The 21,324-nt window shown below is 38.5% G+C and overlaps 2 protein-coding genes and 1 long non-coding RNA gene across 8 annotated transcripts in view; 1 reads left to right on the forward strand and 2 right to left on the reverse strand.

The window, feature by feature from the left end:
- Positions 1-16,050, forward strand: part of LOC111246217 (uncharacterized) — a 30,687-nt gene extending 14,637 nt beyond the window's left edge. Inside the window, exons 3-7 of one of the 3 annotated variants that reach the window (XR_015324486.1) lie at positions 813-992; positions 1,439-9,665; positions 10,572-10,707; positions 12,237-12,310; positions 12,903-16,050. This is a non-coding gene — a long non-coding RNA (uncharacterized LOC111246217). Of the gene's footprint in view, positions 1-812; positions 9,666-10,571; positions 10,708-12,236; positions 12,311-12,902 lie in introns of all 3 variants that reach the window. The other 2 variants (XR_015324485.1, XR_002671589.2) reach the window with 2 other exon arrangements.
- LOC111246215 (akirin-2-like) lies at positions 6,504-13,149 on the reverse strand. The gene is made up of 3 exons (XM_022795449.2): positions 12,942-13,149; positions 9,559-9,755; positions 6,504-9,023 (listed from the first exon to the last, which is right to left on the reverse strand). The coding sequence occupies exons 1-3, from the start codon at positions 13,147-13,149 to the stop codon at positions 8,844-8,846; spliced, it is 585 nt and encodes a 194-aa protein (XP_022651184.1). The 3' UTR covers positions 6,504-8,843.
- Positions 16,051-16,477: 427 nt separating the features above from the next.
- LOC111246216 (histone H3.3A) lies at positions 16,478-21,168 on the reverse strand. Of its 4 annotated transcripts, none has more exons than XM_022795453.2 (4): positions 20,999-21,168; positions 19,136-19,319; positions 18,739-18,907; positions 16,478-17,929 (listed from the first exon to the last, which is right to left on the reverse strand). In XM_022795453.2, exons 3-4 carry the CDS (start codon positions 18,869-18,871, stop codon positions 17,652-17,654), a joined length of 411 nt encoding a protein of 136 aa, XP_022651188.1. In that variant the 5' UTR covers positions 18,872-18,907; positions 19,136-19,319; positions 20,999-21,168; the 3' UTR covers positions 16,478-17,651. The 4 variants fall into 4 exon arrangements, with proteins under 4 accessions (XP_022651188.1, XP_086840726.1, XP_022651187.1 ...); XM_086984600.1 differs by having other exon boundaries at positions 20,557-21,168; XM_022795452.2 differs by lacking the exon at positions 19,136-19,319 and having other exon boundaries at positions 20,999-21,167.
- Positions 21,169-21,324: the final 156 nt, after the last annotated feature.

Raw genomic sequence — 21,324 nt, forward strand, 5'->3', positions numbered from 1 at the left:
GTACGATTACCTATCAAGGATCACGTACACTTACCAGATCTAGTTATACTCCGTAACATGTGTGATTAAAAAAATTAAGTTTTCATTAATGTACCCGAAAGCTCCACAAGACCTATTTAATATGGTGCTAAACAGGTCAATGTTTGCTGCAGTGATTCGTTATAATATTACAACATATTTTTATTTGTTATATGGTAAAAATAACTTTTCCTATTTAAGGAAAATGCGGGCATATGCTGATGTGAACTTCTCGCCTGGTCGACTACGTGTCACACACATAAACTAACTAGAAGCTTGCTTAAGCTACGCTTGGCTGTGTGGCCATAAATAACACCAGATAAAAAAAATATACAGATATTAAGGATCACCGAAAGGATTCTATATCAAGCTGATTTACAGATTTCTTCATGAATTAAAGCCACTGGATAAAACCAGACAGTACAATATTCGCCTCTTGTTGGTGCAGTGGTAACGCGCTTGTCTCCCAAAAGCTTAGAACACGTGGTGATGTCGTCGGTATGCGCCTATTTCGTGCTGCACTGAGAGGCGCCGGCCGTCTAAAACAATGCATAATGGCTCAAGTACCGGACGGAAATGTTCAAATTGCAATTTTGAAAAATCACTACTCGATAACCTTCAACATGCTTGTTTATTGTATAGGCTGCTACGAGACTCGTCTAAGAGCTACTAGCCTCAATTTCGATTCCCGTTAGACGCTATGATAGGTTAACGATTTCATCTCATGAGATTAACGTCCTTATAGATATCCATATACCGCATGTTAACAGGCTACCTAAACTTGTCACTGGTAGAAGTTTTTCTAGCACCTAGCTTCCGCTGTTTGAGCAGCTCTCAGCAAGGCCCACCCATGACGCTGGCACGGCGTGACAAGCTGAAAGCAAGTAAAGCTGGTTCCATTTCCTGCTATGCCTGGGCTTCCAAATCGCTTACTACCGAAGAATTACGTCGTCTTCAAAAACACGGACTGTAAGGTGCGTCCTGCTTAGTATCAGATGTTCAGTAGCTTTTAGCGTCCTATCCTTATGTACAACGGATTAAAATACCCTGTATTTCATGCCATGTTCTATCGATGGCTTCGCTACGCTCGCCACTTGAATATATATTAGCAAATACAAAATGTCTCTATGGGGACGTACGATATGGTCAACACTGTTCCTCCGATATTTTACTTTGTGTATCTGGTTTGGATGAGCTTAGTTTACCTGTGTTCGTCGCCCCCACGTAGAGTTCACGTTATGCTTCATTTTTCAAGATGGAATATATATTTATATGTTCTTAGTCGTGGAGGTTAACAAAAGGGATTTAGTAATGCCAAGGACAGAATACAAAGAGCGATTAGTCACGCGGACCCATGTTATCCAAGATAATCGATAGCTTATTTTGTAGCTGTATCTTCTGCATTTTGTTTCTGTCATAGAAATATATCGAGGGCTATATACATCAGATCTAACCGCGTGGCCAGTCTCGAAGCCATCTGTTTAAGTTCTTGCCGATAGCGATGCTTTCTTGGGACGGCGAAAAAATCAAAAATGAACTTTCTGGATTGTACAAACGTCATTACCTCAGCCTAACCACACTGGCGTCCACGTCGGAACTAGAACTAGATTAGTCTATAAATCGTTCTCTAGCTTTCTTGAGCTTTGTTGAACTCCTACAGTACCAAACAGCAGATCATATTCGTCAGATGCACGTTGCGTTGAATTTGACAGCAATATCAAATAATCAACACGCAGCAGCTCCGATTACGAAAAGGGACACTTTATCATGCTAAAGCCTAATCCACCAGCTTAGATAGTCAGCAAAAATGTCGAACGGCCAGTATCGGACGAATGACCATGGGCCTACACCAATAACGATAATGGAAGCCTCATTGCTCTGTTTTAGAATATGTACAACTGAGGGCCATCATAAAATTACACACTCTAGCCTGCACAATCCCATCAAGCTTATGCAAATACCATAGCTTTGCCTGCTAACTTACCTGGCACCCTTTTCTAAGTTAAATACTGTCAATATATGAAATATTATATGCTATTTGATACTGTCACTAAAATCCCATTTACGCTATGACTATTAGTCATTATAATGTTTCTAACAAATATGCTCTCGATCGAAAAGATGACAATAAGTACTGTGAAACTCGATGGAAAAATTGATAAAGCATGTTTAAATAAATGACATTGAAGTGAGCCTGAAATGCTTCAAAAGTGACTGTTAGGGCTGTATTTTTGGGCTAAGTTATATCATAAGATTCATACACAACTTGTGTTGAACTAATTATACACATAATGTAACAGCTAATATCAGAGGTAAGCGAAAAAGGTGACTTTTATTTGTCAGCCTAGTCATCGAATTAATGCATATGGTTAGATATATACATATGAGGGCGAAGGCCAATAGTATATAACTACAAATACGTTTGTTTCCAGCGGAACATGTGTTATATTGAATGATGTCATGTGATACCAAGCGTGACAGACAGAAAAATAATAGCTAAGGTTAGCCTTGCTAGCAAACGCTATGTTTTTTGTTTGATTTGTACATCTGTGGGACCTCATGACGATGCGGCGTTAGTATTTGCTTAATAAGCTTACGATCGCCTGGTGGTCTGAATTCTGTGTGCTGGTAATTGCGCCAACCATGTAAAGAAATGATTGATGTCAGTGATGGATGTAAAGCTCTAAACCTTTATTTGTACGTCTGTGTACATGTTGGTGTCAATTTCCACAGTTGTGAACACCGTCGTGATATGCATGGCGCGTACGAAGATGCTACTGGGCGTTGCCTCCTTTTGGCAATACGGTTACTTTCAATATGAATGAACGGCCCCCTTTATGTAGACTTCAATGTAAATTTGGTCAGGCGAACAAATTGTGCGGTAAAATTCTTACAAAAAAAAGTAGTCATCTCAAACCCTTTGACTTGGGCCCTGTCAACAGCGATCACCATTGTACATCATTGCGCCTGCAGTGAAAATAACAATGATGACAATGACAACCGCCACAATCAAACAGGCAGACATTAAATACTTATCCTGAGATGATGTTTACTAGTTGCACTATTTAATTGTTGCTATACGAATAAAAATTGACCATTAAACTGCAAAGCGTAATGAAACGTGTACGACAAAATTCATAGTTGTCAGTATAGTGCTCTTTAACGACAGTGTGGCGGCGGCGGCGGCAAAAACTCTGTGTCTCTGAACGCGGTCGGCGTTAATGAAGGCGTTGTTTTTACTCTGTTTTTTGGCATGAAAACGTAGGTTTAAATTTACTTCTATTGTTACTTCTTTCTTTATCACGGGCTTTTGACTGGCATTGAGATCAATTTTCTAGATATTCCTTGTGGAAAAAAAGGGCACGATTCTGTCAAGATAATAAATTCTTGACAAATATTGAAATGTATGTGATATCAAGCGCTACAATTTTAACACGCAGACTCCTAACAGATTTTGAACAAAAAGCATCCAAAAAAAACAACTCCAAAATGTGCTCCAGATCGGGTAGACAGCATTAGCGCTAATAAATATAGCAAGCAAAAAATAAATAATACTTGTAAATAAACACATGTAAAAGAGGTAAATTTGTATAATCGCATCATTTTTTACCATTCATCCTTCTCAGAACAGACGGCAAAGGGTCCTTTCTCTTTAGGATTCAAGTTAAATTATAACGGGTACTTGTGAAAGGTATTGGGTCCATTAGTCCTTTATTTTAGCATATTCTTACCTATTAGAGGTTTGTACGGTAAAAATTATCATTCTTTAAACTAGTAAACAAATGTTCCAAATAACACTCTCACAAGCTTACAAGTGCAGTAGACAATGTTTTTATTTTTGTCATTTATCTTTATTATCAATAGTCATCATCGCCATTACCATCTTTTGCCAATACATCATTGCGATTAGACTATAGGTTACTTCAACTCATTCATCGCATTATTTTTTTAGCGTTCATCCTTCTCAGAACAGATGGCAAAAAGACTTTTCTCACCACAGTTTCTATTATTTATTTTTTGATAATAACACTATTGAATGGTGGTTCTACCTTTGACGCCATTGTGCTTCGCAGTGTTGTTGTAGTTGGGTATAGGCTCTCGCTAACGTGGGCTTATAATAGCTATTTGATTTCCTTTACATAAGATCCACCGGGTTTTGTATTTCGGCGATCGACATCACTCGTGGTAATTCAATTAGCCCAATGTTTCTCTTTGTAAGAAAATTTGTTGCTTATAATTAAGCTTGCCAGGGATATCTTTTCTTCGAACGCTGCAAAACTAACAAAGTGTTTTTGTTATCAGGGGCGTGATTGCGCTTATATCCTTTATTTGTTGTATCCATCGCATACGGTCCTAACATTACCTACATCGTCCTCTCTTGTTGATCATCGATTAACTCTAAATATTTATCCCATATTTTTAGAATTATTGACGTAATCGATAGTTCTCAATCTCGTTTGCACTGTCCACTGATGAGTCACTGTCGTTTTTTTTTGTTTTGAAATATAATATAGAAATTATATGCCGAACTGCTAAAACCTCTATTAGTTGATGACACTCATTCGTATAATAATAATAATGATAATTCTGTGTAACTATTCATAGTGTAATTTTCTCCGACACAATGCCGCTTTGCGGTTTACTGCTGCTCATGTATGTTTACGCGTTGCATCTAATTCAGTTTGTTGTCACCTACTAGTTCTGTTAGTTATTAAGATCGCGTCGTTTTCGATTTCGTATTTTTTATTTCCTAATACGAGTTTGTTTAACCATGATAATATTAATCAGCCACTATATACATTACATTTTTCGATCGGCTTCCGCTATGACAGCAGAAACGGTCTCATACCTGCAGGTCAACTACCGTTACTATTATTTGATATATACTCTTCGTATATTTTCAATGGGATTAGCATTGGTAAACATCAACAGCTCGATAACAACCACGGAGCAACTGCTAAATACCATTATCGCAATTTTTCTTATCTATAATGGATTAGTTGGGGACTGACGAGATTTTTAAATTAACTCTTATTTTTGTAGATGGATGCTAATTATTGGAATGGCAACAAAGATCCCCGATTAGCTTCCTTTTTATCAGAAGCTACTAGATTGGTGTTCAGCTAAGCGATTGGTGCTCTCGCGTCTGATATCGATGTAACTGTTGACGGATTTTATTCATTATAATTCCCTTTTAAAATTTGGCATAGGAGAGCAAACAACAGATGAAAAATAATTTAAAGAAATGTAATTGCAGTATTTTAACGTATGCTTAGTGTGCAACAACGCTAATCAAAATTCTATTCTTTGTTTCATATTGACTGTTTTTTAACTATCGTCAAAAGACTGCGCATTTTTCACTAAATGATCTTTAGCACTGGTTAATACCTCCTTTGTGGAAAGAAGGTATTCCCCTATTGTCTGCATATGGTGGTTGTTTATTCTCCTACGCCTAATTTTCATTCTTATCTTACGCCCATTTTCTTATGCATATATCACATCGTATATTAATTAGATACGGGAGTAAACAAAGGACTTAACGTTATGCTTAAAACAGAACTTAATTACTACACCTGCTTAATAGCGGCAGATATTTTTCTCTAATTAGATATTATAGTTAAAATCGAGCAGGCGGAAATGGAGAGGGAAGCACAAACGTAAGGCAAATGTTCAGTTTAATCTTATGACAAAAAAAAGAGTGAAATGAAGCTATAGGTTTCCAGTATACGCGGATAGATTATTGTTCGTTGTGGTCCTAAATTTGACTTTATATTTCTGTTTTTATATACGTTCATGTTATCTGTTTGTATATAATTGCTAGGTTGGCTGCTTTCTCCAGCGTATTTTATTCGTGCCTAACTACAGACGCGCTCTCGTTTATCTGTACACGCATTCATACACGCACAACGACACTCAACCGTAATTCACTCGCAGAAATGGTAATATATAGGAAATATGTATAGAAAACAAATAAGCTATTATGACTGTTATACAGGGGATAGTGATTAATAATAATATTTAAAAACTGAACTAATGCTGACTCTGTTACTGCATCGTAGTTTGCTGCTTTTCTTCCAAATAACAGCGATTTTAATACAAAAGTCATGGATTTTTTCATATCGTACCCATTTTTCATGTTGTTTTATTGAAAACTTATGCAAGTTTCTTAGGGTTGCTAACGTTGTTGAGGAGGACGTTCCACGCTGTTTGTAAAAACTTATTCGCACATACCGTCAATGGTGTGCGTACCTTATCTGTTGATAATCAAGCCATTTAGAATTTACGGGGATGCGCATAACATTAATAAACTACACAAGACGTCTACCGCGCGTAAAGATACGCTATATATGCGATTTACGCCAAATCTATTCGTCATTTGTTGAATGCTTTCCAGTTCCTATTGTAACTAACAGGCGAAATGCAGATTCATCGAGGATAACTCGTCATTTTGACTCCTTTTTTTTTAACACATTAACGATGGTTACTTTCATTTTGTTATTACTGTAATTACTTTATTGTTACTGCTTTGTTGGTTTTGATAATATGTCATTAATAACAGTGATTGTAGCAGCTCATCTTGTATTACAAAATAAAATGGGTCCCGGCTTCAGCTTTTATTTGGCCAGTACACTATTTACGTGATCATATCGTCATTATAATAATAAACATGTGTTTTTGTCAATATTATCCATCCTTTGCATTAATTGTCGTAACCCTACGAATCAATCGTCAACGGTTGTTTTCTGTACTCTCTTCGTCAAAATTATTGAACTAATTAATAATAATGGAAATAAAGATATCTGTCTACAATGATCCTCCATTTTTCGACCAATAGACGTACGCCCAGTCACACACGCACACACTTCGAACTTCGTAATTAAATCCTCGTTAACATTATCAATTCTTCATCATGCCTATTTGACACTACTCTCTTGCTCGCAGCCCACTGGTTCCTCTTCTTTGCTTGCTTTCTGCACGTTTTTAAATGTTACCTCTCCTATTCAATTCACATACTCCAGCCTAAATATTTACGAATCTATTTACGAATCCTTATCTATTTCTTATTTATATATTTATATATATTTAGTATAATGCTCTTTTCATCTTCGTAGATAACAGCAAATACGCCACTTAAATATGGCAGCGTCAGCAGTTCCAACGTATGTGACGCATGTGTACCTCCCGCGTTTGTGTTCTTGTCTTCCTTGTCCTATTTATTTCTTACTGAATTGAATGAACCTTTAATCTTTTGCTTTGTTTTGTAATACTAGCACTGCGTCTCTACTTTAGTAACTAATAACAGAAAATGAAATGCCAACCACGTTCGACAAATGGTACAAATACCTATTAATTGAGCTTAATTATCGCCCCGGTCTAAATTTACTTTTAGAAGCAGCATAATTATGATTTCAGACACTTCAGCCAATTGTTTCCGATTTTCTCATCAAAATTTGGATTACAAGTTTGCCCTGAACCCATGACTTTTGAAGAATCGACCTAAACAAAAGGAAGCCCCAACTTCATTTTCCTCTACCGATGCTGCGTGACTGATGCTATCTTGAATTGTGAAACACATTATCTTAGAATATCCCATCGTATCTTAGCCAGACAGAGCCCACAAATGGTGTCCGATCTTATAAACAATAGTATGTGTGACGAAGAAACCCATTTCCCGGGTCGTTCAGTTGTACTGCCATTGATACTTTTGCGATCGATCGACCTCACAGCCCACTAGGGCGGTCTTTCTGACAACGATCTTCTGTTAGTTTTAATAAATTCTTTTAAAAAAATCACTTTCGCCCTTTTATGGTGTCACATGCCGGCATACTCCCTCTTTAACCACAACCAGCCGACGTACCCGTCACTCATTTGTGAGGCATATGATGGTGGCATATATATTCAAATCTATATAGATATTGTACTCAATTCTTCCTCATAGACAGTAACTATTATTAACAGTACAACTAACCAAGCCCCTTTCTGCCATCACGGCTAAGCACTCCACATTCGTTGAGATGCTGAAGAAATGACTTCATCATATGGATCTTCATCCGTTTTTTATACATGCGACAATTATCTACCATTTTTCTTATGATTACTTTTCTTAATAGATATTCGATTCTGCTAGTTCTTGATCTAGGCTTGTCCCATTGCATGCGCGTAATTTGTCCATGTTTGTCTGTATGCTATGGTGGAGTATACAGTACTATTTTTCTTAGAATCGCGCTCTTCCTCGAAAAATCTCGTCGTCCTTTATGACACCGATTTCCCGTCATCGGCTGTTGCTCTTTTTTTCCAGTTGCTTCTTCCTGCTCATAATGCCTCATGAAATATCAGGATTGTTTCATTTTTTTCTCTTTGTTTTCTTTTACTTTTAATGACATATCAAACCGCTGGTCAGACAACGCGTCCTTCAAGCAATTTTCGCGTTGCTAATCTTTCAAATTAAATTCTGTACTCTATTTATGCATAAAGGAGACTATCCCCACGGACCTCGTGACTTGGCCTTTTCGCGCAATTATTTGTCATTCGCATTGTATCTAAGGCAACAATTAGTAATTTATCCTGTGTTACACTCAGGTTGATGAAAGATAGCAGATTCGCCAGCCTTTTCCGTACACACAAAACCATAAAGACAAAAAGCGAAAACTCTTTTTCCCATTCGAGACCTCACATGCGTGTTGTGCCATTAATTATTGAAAAACTGACGTCGAGGTTCTCTAGGATCACGGCACACTACCGACATAATAACGAGATAGGCAGGAAGGCAAAGCGAGTTTGGGAGAGTACAATTTGCGCGAGCCGCTTCTTGCGTCTTTGGCTATCTACGAGCAGTATGACGGAGCCCCGGCGCGGTCGTCTGCAAATCGTCGATGGATCTGATCCTGCGTGAAGCGGACAAAGGCGTCATACTGTTCAGCCAACTTGTCATTGAGTACGCGGTCGTAATGCTGACGGAGTTCGTCTTCACGCTCGCGAAGCATTCGTTCACAGATCAGGTTGACCTAAAGAAAAAAAGTCACCGTCAGTTACATAACTTTAAAAATACCAAAATTGCAGGAATAGTATAAAGATGAATGAAAAATGATTTGTCGAGTGAAAACAGTAAATGACACCGAGCAGTAACGATATATACAAAGAAGTACTATATATTCAATTGCTTTCTCAAAGCGCTGCTAGAACACTATTGACGAGAAGTTATCTCTGCTTCAATATCAATAGCCAATTAACATAATATAAATTGTTACCTATTGAAGTATATTACTTCAGTAGGTTCGAAGTGTGATTATGACACAGAATCAATATGAGGAATAATTTCCGCGCATCCAACAAATTACTTACTGTTATTATAAATTATATAAAAATTATGTGTAACTCATTATTATTATCGTAATTTATTTCATATGAAAATCACGACTCATTTTTTTACATTTTATTTTTACAATATATGACGCAGGTAAGATTTAAAAACCTTTAGGAAAGATCAAGATTCTCGTTTCTATTGCTTCAATAAATTCCCTCGTTTAACGCTGTCTTTACCTGTTTAAAGGTGAAGAGTGGACAGGTAGACGAACTGCTTCCAGATAAACCCGCTACTGCGGCAGAAGAGCTTGCGCTGTTTCCGCTACTCGTTGGCGATGAAGGCGGTGAGTTTGAATCGCAGATCTGACCAAAAGGAAGTTGCTTTCGTTTCTGTAATCGGCGTACTTCGTTGCATACGGAACTTGCAATCAGTTCTGAAAATTAAAACCATCACTCAGGTGATCTAACTAAATAGTATAAAATTTTAGCAATTAGTAACAAGGTCCTCAAGCTCAAGTAACTTGACCCCTTGTAGCTTTCCTTTGAATAGCCTATTGAAACAAAATAATGGGTAAGGGTCGTTTGTATCTTATTATTTATTATGGGATGTGATAAAACCTAATCAAATCCAATAATGAATGGTTTCAACAAAAAAAAAGAAAACATTTGCCGATAGTCGGCAACTAGACGGGGCCGTTGGCTTCGCCCAGTGCCTGCTTTGCGCTGATAATTAAAAGTAATTTGTTTATGTTATACCTGGCATAATGTAAACAGTTCTTTTAACCTGTTATCCTTTGACAGCTATTCCATTAATTTGTTCTACAATGAACGGATATGATTTTTTTTTGTCTAGCCTAACTTCCAAATTGACATTCAAAATTTGCTCAAAAGTCGAGGAGCATGCTGGAGCTCATGTTGGCTGAACTTCATCACATGAACTCGTTCTATGAGTTTACTCAAGATTCACTATCATCTCATTGTTTCATTGGTGAAACGATACGATCAATCGGATTTTCTGCCTCTTTTACTCCAAAGTATCGATTTTTAGTATAGGAATATAAATAGCATTTCTCATCAAGATCTATCGATTACGGCAACAAGGTATTGTTGGACCACCAGTATATAAATATTGGCTCCTATTGTTTCAGATCTTTTGGAACTAAAATCTAGTTTACAGAAGTGCCTTAACTTTCTCATACACATATTTAAGGTATTAACTAGAACCTAAACACGCGATTTTTTTAAAACAGATCCTTGGTCGGCCGGACACCACCAACGTAAGAAACTTATCTACGCTACACCGAGCCAAAAATACTGCGTTCGATTTAGAGTCACGTTGCAATTCAAGATTCTGCACCAATGTTTGATTCCTTTATTTCGTTACAGGTAAATGCTACAGTAATTCAATTTTTCTGATTCAGTCTGTTAGCACCATTCATATTTTTGCAGTTACCCTGCACATTCTCTTACTAATGCCTTTTAACAGTCTTCCTGCCGCTTTGCAACTATCCCACCAGTCTGCTCTTATACTTAACTCGTGTTGTACCTCAATTCAATCTATACTAAAACCTACACTTTAAAACACTCGGTTTTTTAATACCCCGTTGTGTTTATTCTGCTTCCTCGTTGCAACTCTTCAAATAATTATATTTGTCAATCTAGTCAATTTTTTACTTAAGATTAATGAACTTGTCAGTTTTGTACAGTTATTCTGCCACATTGGATCCCTTTCTGAAATGATTGTGCTTTTCTGTCAGGTTATTTTTTCGTAAAAAATAAATAAAAAACTGAATTCAATTTCAGAATTAACCATATGTAATAATACAGAAATTTTACTCAACATATAAATGTGCAAGCAACCCTAGCCTGAGATCTAGAGCAGATTTTATGTTTTTATGAAGTTATAATTCAATAGAAGAATACGTATCGTCTATTCATATATACACTAAAGTGTTAAGGTTTTATAAAGCATTACGCATATTATCGAAGTTAGCATTACGTCCCCGCCCTAAAAAAGAAACTTCGATATCTTCAGCGGTTATATAGCAAATCGTCAAAAAACTGAGGTAAAACTATGCGTTACAGGTAAAAAGGAAACTACCTTTTAGGGAAAACGTATTAGCCCAATCGGTCCCTTTTACGCACTGCTCTACTCAGGATAAAGCCCTAGCTCCCCTTTAAATTCCGCCCAATCCCATATTCTACGATGTATATTTAATCGATACGGATAGACTAAAGTTACCTTTTGCACTTCGTCCATAAACATATATGTAATCGTCGCGTTAAACATATATATATATATATATATATATATATATATATATATATATATATAACAGAGCAACGGCTCTTAATAGCTTCCTTCGCAATTTAAACATCTTTGTCACGTAACACTTATGTAGTCAATCGGCTTTATATTCCGCATAGATATTCCCATGAGGCACGCAACAAAAAATGCCATTTTCAACTTAATCCGTCCACTAAACCCCAGACTCGGTCGTATATATATATATAAATATATATATACTGCTCGACAATCCGAGTAGAGTTACGATAATTTAACCAACAGGGCTCAGATAACAAACGCTCGTGCATTCTGCAAGAAAATTCCAATGCAATGAAAAAAGTTCCCACAAGCATACCTAAACCTCGCTTGTCTAATAGAGATCACGCGTTCGAAGTGTCTTAAGTACGGTTGTGAGAACTCATCAGAAGAAAAACAAGAACCTCTATTACCTTGGAAGTATGACCCCACAAACAATGGTATCAAGCTCTACGATTTTGTCAAGCACTAAGAATTCTTATAATCTTGAGCTTCCACGTCAAATAATTCAAAATACTCAAACCTTTCGTACTTTTTGTCTGGGCTTAGTTAGAAAACTGATCTAGATTAAACCAACGCCACTTTTTTTCAGTAACTCCAGGGAGCTACGGTTCACGCAGCAACTGTAATCATATCACGCGATCCTCCGATATCTCCGATATAAAGGTTAATACATAAAGACTTCAAAGCAGAGGCCATTTAAAAAAATTAGACTAGACGAAACTAGACTAGCGACTAGACGTTTCTTCGACGTCACCTATTCTCCTACCAACAGTCAACCACCGATTATATTCGAGATTGGGGACCTCTTCTTAGAATTCGAATTTAATAAAGAAGTGTTAATAACGAACAAACTTGAATTTATCACTGTTAAAGGAAACCGTAGTTTTCCATTAGTGACACATTAAAGTGCACGCTATTTTGTAATGTCTACCGCATTTAAAATTTTTTTGAACATTTGAATGAAAAACATAAGTACATGCTTATACTGCGCATTTCAATGTCTCGTCTATTGTGTTTTTATTATTGTGACGCTTATATTATAAATGAAACAGACGATTATTCCGTTTCATATTTGCCGTTTCGCAGTTTATGTTATAAACTGCGAAACGGCAAACAGCAGTTGCTATTGATTGTTCCCCACTAAAGGCATTAACAAATGCCTAGAACAGACCCACTGTAACTACAATGTGTCTATCTTTTTAATATTCATATAGGCAGCCATCATTGTTTTTGGCTGTTCTTATATCATTTACAGATTCTTCGAAACTTTGTAGGACTACAGAACGATACCTACCACTTGTGAGCTTAGGTGCAGCGTCCTGGAACGCCGACGGCGTCATGGCTTGCTGCCGGTCAAGATATTGTTGCCTCGAAGACCCCATTGCCAAGGAACTACCGGCCATGATTCGTCGGGCACGTTTTGCTGGCCTAGGGCTCATCGCATGGGGCCCTGCCCCAAGAGGATCCCACTCGAGGTGTCGCTTTAGAGTGGCGCACGCCATTGTACTGTGCTTAAGAAACCAACTAAGCAGCAACAGCACCTAGATGCAATGCAAGAAATTTTAATACGGGCGCAACACAATTCACCGCGACCACAACCACTTCACAGCACAACGCACAACCCGCACGCGAATGGCTGTCGTAGTAGCAGAACAATGCTTGCGACCAATGCGTGACGGGCGAAACCAATAGCGAATCCGGAGAGCAATCTTCAGCAAGGAGATAGTCACAGTCGAGCCTTAAGTCTTTTCTTCTCCCAGTTAGGCTTTTCTTGATTCCACCAAGCACCTGGACGCACAACACACTAAAAAAGCAGTCTTCGTTTTCGTTATGCACTCACGCTCGGGTCGGCCAGAAGCTACTGTTATTGTTGGGCGCTTGATAATGCGGGGGAAGCTGGTTTTCGCTGCAAGCGCTGTCGCTTACTTCGACCGTCGACGGCAAGACGACGTGCATCCAATGCGTATAAGCACGCGTTCACGACAAAAGCCAAATTTGCCGTGGAACAATCCAGCCTTGCCTTGTCTCATCGGCTAATTGCACTAATTTAAGGGATCGGTTGTGGATTTTCAGCTGTGAAGTGCCTTTCTAGCATATAAAATAGCACAAACAGACAAACACTCACTCTTGTCCAAGCAGCAAGATGGCTGCCCAGCTGTGGGTTGTTAGATCACTTAATAGTCGCTCCTCCCGGTAAATTTGTTCGGCGGCAGTTGACGGCTTTGTTGGCGTACGTTGAGGGAACTTAATGTTCTAGTCTCACGAGGTGTCTAGATCGCTGAGCTTTAGCGTGCCAAAGGGCTGGTTGCTTTTCGTTTACGCTCGCTCTGCTGTGCACAGCTTCTGCCTAAAGCGCAGATGAACGCGTTGTAGGCCTGTGCGTGCTTCCTGCAACCGATCGTCGTTAGGCAGGATTCAACGGCAACGGGCGATGCCTAAACTGAAGTTTTCTCACAGGCGATGACAGCAAGACACTGAAACACACGCAATCGCCCTTTAAGAGTCAATCAGTCAGACTTCTAGGCGGCGCCCACTTCCACACAACACTAGCCACCAGGACACCAAGCAAGCGCTAATCACAGCCAGTTGTCTCCGCAAGGGCCTATACGCTTCTGCCTAGGATAGTCAAGAAAGTAAGACCGTGGACACCCAACACACAGGCACACAACCATCAACAGCAGTAGGTAAAATGGCCGTTGTAAACAAGATGGCGACCCGCGAGCATTTGAATATGTTCATCGTCCCCATTATTATACAGCTGAATCTTATGCGCATCTGATCGTCTCTACGAATGTGCTACTGAATGTGCCGCTACATTGCTTTAATGAGTTTGGGATGGAGTTGCAAGAATAAAGTGTACGGAATGAGCAATAAATTTTGCTAGCGGGCACTGCGGTTACACTTTGCTGCCAATAATATAGCAAAGGATATTAAACTTCGTACATAAGTTCTCAAAAGCTAGATTCTAAATAAGTAAAAAGCATTTATGGAGTAGTTTTTGAGTTTTGTAGTAAGTAAAAGTTTTGTAAACCCCATTTTTTATGTTATGCTAATTCTGATTTTTTAATTTGGAGAGTAGAAGTTACTAGTGGCAGAAAGAAAGTTTAACAAACTAGCACTGTTTGAAAAATATTATGTATAGTGAGGGCTAAGGCAGAGTTCAATTAAAGAAAACGAAGTTTACGATGTTATAACAAACATGGAGATTATCCATACCATCCTAATTTTTTTTTTGTAACACTCAGGTTTGTGAGGTGTTTCCTGCTGGTTCTTTATTTATTTTGCAAATAAAAAATATATGCTTTTTCTCTAAGTATGAAATCAATTTTTTCTACATTTTCAGGCCATTTTCCTGTAAACTGAGGACTTCTTTATCTTTTTTCTTACCTACCTTTTTATAATACATATCTTTTTTCAAAAATTTTTCTTTTAATTGCCTCTGCTATATTCCTTACGAAAACATCAGACTTTGGTTCGTTACTGGCAGTGTTTTGTGGCAGATTTATTTAGATTCTTTTTATTTTTTTGTGTCATGTGACTAATGTGTGTTATATTAAAACTGAAAGCTTTTATTTGGTTATAACTATGTTTCTATAATTGTTTTGTGTGTTATGTGACTAATGTGTGTTATGTTAAAACTGAAAGTTTTTATTTGGTTATAACTATGTTTCTATAATTTTACGTATATAGAGATTTTTAGAAAGTGCATGAACCTCTAGTATGGTGTTAGTCTCGAAAAAAAATTATCAGGCTGCGGATTAACTGAAAAGATAATTTTTTTTATTTAATTCATGTTTGCCGCTTAGATATCTCCAAGGCACGTTTAGTTGACTAAAATTGCGTCTATGCAGGGAACTGTGTGCCAGAAAAAAAAGTGGCCAAAATGAAACTCTGTTATACTGTACTGTACCTACGCAGAATTTTATCACCCATAAATTTAGTCGTTGGCTGAAGTATCATACACCTGATGTATGTTAGGCACCTTAATACCACTGAGTTGGAATTCAAACAAAAATCGACTTATAGACCCACTTCAAATATTATGGAAAATACGACGGATACGCACTAGAATAAATCAATATAATAATGGTAGATAGTATATACTCTGTAGATCTGTAGCTAAAAGGCTAACCCCAGTATCCACGGCTCGTAGGTGTCGGAATTGGTGCTGGTTACTGCTAAACGCCCAATTCAAGCAAAACAAAGAAATATTTGAGCAAAATAAGAAAGCACATTTGTTTGATACCTGAACCAAAGAAGTGGTGATTACGAAAATACTTTCTGAGCCGTAACTTCTACTTCTGTTACAGTAAAACTACCGATGCACTTTTCTGACATAAATAAAAACGTCCACTCGAAACTGGTTGCTTAGGAGTGGTAGCTCAAATGGATGAGCAAATCTTTGGCTGAGGAATCTTTGGCGGTCGCCTTATCAAAGGCATGTACGGCATGACGAAGTAATGGCAGAGAATTAGCTACTTTGCGGTTGGTAACTCACAGCGAAATACTCATGTATCGAGTTTTACGTACAATACTGCAGTTTGACATTGCTTCACGCTTCAACATTGCCCTTCCAACTCAAAACAAGCTGCAACTATGCTTACTTTCGAACTTAGACCACCGCATGTTCCTAAGCTTAATAGGCAAACACATTGCCACTGCAGCATCGTGAGTATACAGTTAAGCATCTATTCAGGCAACCTACCTAGTACGGCCAAAAATTCACACAGACGCACTTGCTGTAAGTAGCATTAACGACTGTAGATTATCTTAGAGTGTCTCTTTTTGTAATGTCTTTTTATAAACTATTAATAATGAAGAAGGTGCACATTTTCTTTGATGATCACCGATACGGTTAATTGTTTATTGGTATAATCCCTGTTATATACAATGAATGCGTTGTCGTATGCCAATGGCGGACTGTTGTCATCATCATCGCTTCATATAATCTTTCTTATTTTTATATTTCAATATTTTCCGCTGATATCAACTCTATAAATAGAGTGCAGTGCCTGCAGCCCATGATAATCATAGGAGTTCACACGACTTAACTATATCGTGCTATTCGTTCCGTAGTTTGTTTTCTATTGTTTTTGTCGACGGCCAAGTGGCATCTCAGTTTTCACAATTGTCTCTATATTTCTCAATCGCCATTGCTACATATCTGCGACGAGTTTGATTTTATTTTTGTTGGACACAGTTTTTCTGTCTATTTATGAAGTTTTATTTATTTATTTATGAAGTTTATGCATTATGTGTTTTTATAATAATGTAAAAAATGATATAAAACTACAAACATAAGATATAAAAATTCAAATGGAAGGACCTCTGCTCCTTTTGGCACACGCACAAACATTGTCTGTTGCAAACGCTTCAGGCTCTTTCGAATGGGAGGATGTAACGGAAAGTGGGAACGCGCGCTAAAGGAGCGGTAAAGATGGATACCGAGATCAGGATTCAGTCAAAAACGATAACAACAACTCCAGCAGAACCAGTATGTAGGAAACAGAGTTAGACTGGATAACCTCCTTCGTCGTGCGATGATCCGATCCCGTATGCAACCAGAGAAAAATTATAACCACAGTTGACTCTATCTAACAATAATAATCACATCCACCATCCGATATTGAAGCCCGATCGTTTGCCTGCTCCCGCTTTGACAACCCACGCAGGCACCCCTAGCAACGACGCCAAGTACCATGTGTTGCCAAGGTGGAAGAGCAAATTTACTTCTACCCCTAGCCAATAAATGTAAAGTGCGTTTGACGTACATAGGCACGTTACATACGGCACAACACACCTTATAGAAGTTTAAGACGTTTGCCGCAGGAAGTTTGTGTGTGTGTGACAAAGAGAACGAAGGTCTTTTCATTTGCATTTTTATAGCTTGTTTTTGTAGTTTTATATTAGGTATTAAATGTAATTTTTTGTTGTTTTATTTTTATGTTATTGGTTGCTGTTGTATTGTGTGTTACTGGTAGTGCCACACGTTAACGACAGCTTCTTAAGCACGTTCACCGCGAATACGACGAGCCAGCTGGATGTCTTTTGGCATAATTGTGACACGCTTGGCGTGGATGGCGCACAAGTTTGTGTCTTCGAAGAGACCGACAAGATAAGCCTCAGAGGCCTCCTGAAGAGCGCCAATAGCCGCTGACTGGAAACGGAGATCAGTCTTGAAATCCTGGGCAATCTCACGGACCAGACGCTGGAACGGCAGTTTGCGAATCAACAACTCCGTTGATTTCTGATAACGACGGATTTCACGAAGAGCCACAGTACCTGAATTTGCACGCATAGAACAGATAGGAAACAGTGTTAATACGTAAATATATGGAAAGTGCTTACATTTGATTTGGCCTATAAAGTCAAATGATACGATAATAGGAGACAGGGTATTGCTCAAGCGGGAAAGAAATACAAAGATGTAGCTTTTTAAATAATGGTGGAGCACCCGTATGTTCTCCTGCACATAACACCTATGTTTTTGTGTACACGCACTATTTTATTTCTATGTTACTTTTATCTCATTTATAGGGATATTGACACACTGTTGCTACTGAAGATGTAGTTCCATGAAACGGCCTCAAACTGAGCTAAAAATTGCTAAGGTATTGTTCTAGACTAAATAAAAACATAAGTTGCGTCTACCTTCGCCATCTATAAGCCTAAAATGGCATCCTGATGGAGTCTCTTATGGAACGCAAATGACGGGAGACGCTCGTTAATGTCAAGATTTGCCCGCCGCTCACACCGTACGTACAGAACAACTCAACACTTAAAGCTGACGTCTTACGTCCTCATAATAGACGTTTACGTTTAAGTAGTAGTTTAAAACTTGCTTAATATGTTTCTATAACCCATTGCACAAACTTTGAAACATTTTCTTTAATAGAAGAGAAAGTTTGAATTTTTTTCTCGCCGAGTTCAAAACCAAACCAAATTCCATGTCTTTAAGCGAATCCTGTCTACAAGAATTACTTGGCAAAAACCGCGAGAACTTGTTTAATAGAGTTGTTTAATAACTCTACGACCAAACACCCCCCAGATTCGCAAGTGAAAAAAAAAAAGATTTTGATAAGTATCTTTACCTGGCCTATAACGATGGGGTTTCTTCACGCCACCGGTGGACGGCGCTGATTTACGGGCAGCCTTGGTGGCAAGCTGCTTGCGAGGAGCTTTTCCTCCAGTTGACTTACGGGCTGTCTGCTTAGTACGAGCCATGGTTAGTTTTTCCTTTGGTCGTTACGATTCGGTGAACTGAAATATCATTTGGGAAAGCAACAATGGAAGAAACGAAATTCGTCAAGCAAATCTGCTATGCATTCATCAATTAGTTAAATATGTGTAAGTTATTACTACATGCGTATAGACACTTGACAGCTTCGTCAGATACAAGTGATTGCTCATCGTTGTAGAACGGTGTATATATATATATATATATATATCTATGTAAGCGGAGAGTAAACTCCAGATAATTCTCCTCACCACCGCCTTTGAGAGGATTTTGAAAACAATTCCAATTTTGTGGGAGAGGGCAAGAAGCAGAAATCACAAAGTGAGCTTAGTGGCCGCCCTTATCGCTTCTTGCTGTTCATGGTCGGTTATCGGCCGCTCCATTGCTTGCAGCAGTTGTAACACAGCTCAGTGCTGCCGTCGCGACTGCCACCTTCTGCTTGGACATGTCAACACAGAGGGGGAGAGTAAAAGTAAACGCAACACCGAACTATTTCCGAAACAACGAATAAAAGAAGGCTAAAAGCAGCACCATTAGACCAACAACTAAGCCTAATACTACAACGGGCTTAGCAAACAGCACCGAACAGGAAATAGTGGTAATGGAGAACTTATTACCACAGTTACTTCTAAATCTATGACATATTTTTGTTTGGTATAACGTTTCACTATTCGTATACGAATAGTAGATCAAATCTACGAAATTGCTACGAAAATTTATAATTAAATGTCTAGGATAAACTTGACAACGATTATCGAATATCTCACTACTTTTCCACTACGTTACAAGGCATACAACATATCATTTATCCGATGTGTACTCGGTCAAATTTCCGTACTGCACTACCGAAATCAAGAAAAACAATTAATGCTACTTAGAAATAGGTACTTTAGATATATATGATGGCTTCGAGGAACACGAAATGAGGAGAGGGCTTGTGTTAGAAAGCCTGGTAAGATGGCAGGAAAAAATGCATTTGGTTCATACCCAATTCCCAGCACAATGATAACGGATTCTCAGGAAATTACGGTGATGCTGAATGACTCATAGCCACCATAAACAACGTCACTATCATCATAGACTACTCTTCTAGTTTCTGCCACCGAAAAGCTTCAGTCACCTCTCGACATACCATATGCAAATGAATACCAACAAAGCTCAACCAAATGAGCCGATCCGGTCTTGAATCTATCACCGATGAAGCGTAAAGAATATTTCTTCATAAACGCATACATTTACTAAAGCTACTCTACAGTTACCCTTCAGCGTCACGCTAGCATAACACGATCGCCATTTATCGATACGATGGAGTCGTTTAATATTTCTAAGTATGTACGAACGGTCGCGAAGTCACCGCCACTTAATGCAGAGCGTAGCTTACAATTTGCCTATTTATATTATCGCTTTGGTGAACAATGTTACTATTATTATTGTTATTAGAAGATGTATCAGCAAAGAAAGAGCCGAACCAATTTTGACAAGAAATGACACGTCTAATCTTGTCATGGAGATGGTCGAAGGTGGTAGCTGACTGGGCTATTAATAGACTAAGTAAATGGTGCTAAAAATTGAAAAGACAACTTCAGAATTTTTGCGTTTGTGTCATTGATTTAGGCGGCATTGTTTGGCCATTAGGTAGAATTAGGATCATCAGAAAGCTGATAATACTTGCCAGATCATATATATCGAGCCCAAAAAAGCCGAAAAACGAGGTAGATATTATGATTAGAATATGCTTCACCACAAAAACCGAAAATGCAACCGCAGGTCCGTTTCGACTGTGAGCATATCACCGAAACTACTTTCTATCCAAACGACGGTGGTGAACTCCTGAGATAGAACACGACTGAGCACGCCAATGCACGTGCGTACAGTTTAATCGAACAACTAGCGACCTCAAATTCGCATATGCCAAATGACCGCCATCACTAGAACTTGCTGGGATAATTCGTAATCCGATTCGATAACACGCTCGACTTTTTTTGTTCACACAGGGAAGCCAGATATCCTCGCGGGGCTTGAGCTATGAAACATTTTCAACGTTGAACTCACTAACGTTGAACGAATCTGCCGATTGCCAATCACAACACTAGGACCCACAATAAAACACTCACCGTCGAAACAGGCAAATTTTGATTACAAACGGGTTAAAATTCGCAAGTTAACACACACACACACACACAGACTCTGGTCGAGAGTCAATCGCAAATATAAAGTAACTGCTACTGTTCGTGATTCTTGGTGTTTGTCCTGATGATGCTGCCTGCATGGGCTGGGATGTACACAGTGTGTGACGCCAGGCCGAAACACGAACGCTGATTGGCAGTTAGAAGCCGATTGCTGATTGGTCGAAACCAGTGACGATGATTGGCTATTTGAAACGTGAGCGGCGTGGCGCGAACTTTTGACTTTCTCGACGCGGACATTCATGATTTTTCTA

The sequence above is a fragment of the Varroa destructor genome, unplaced genomic scaffold, assembly GCF_002443255.2.
Source record: "Varroa destructor unplaced genomic scaffold, Vdes_3.0 BEIS01000003.1, whole genome shotgun sequence".
NCBI lineage: Eukaryota > Metazoa > Arthropoda > Arachnida > Mesostigmata > Varroidae > Varroa > Varroa destructor.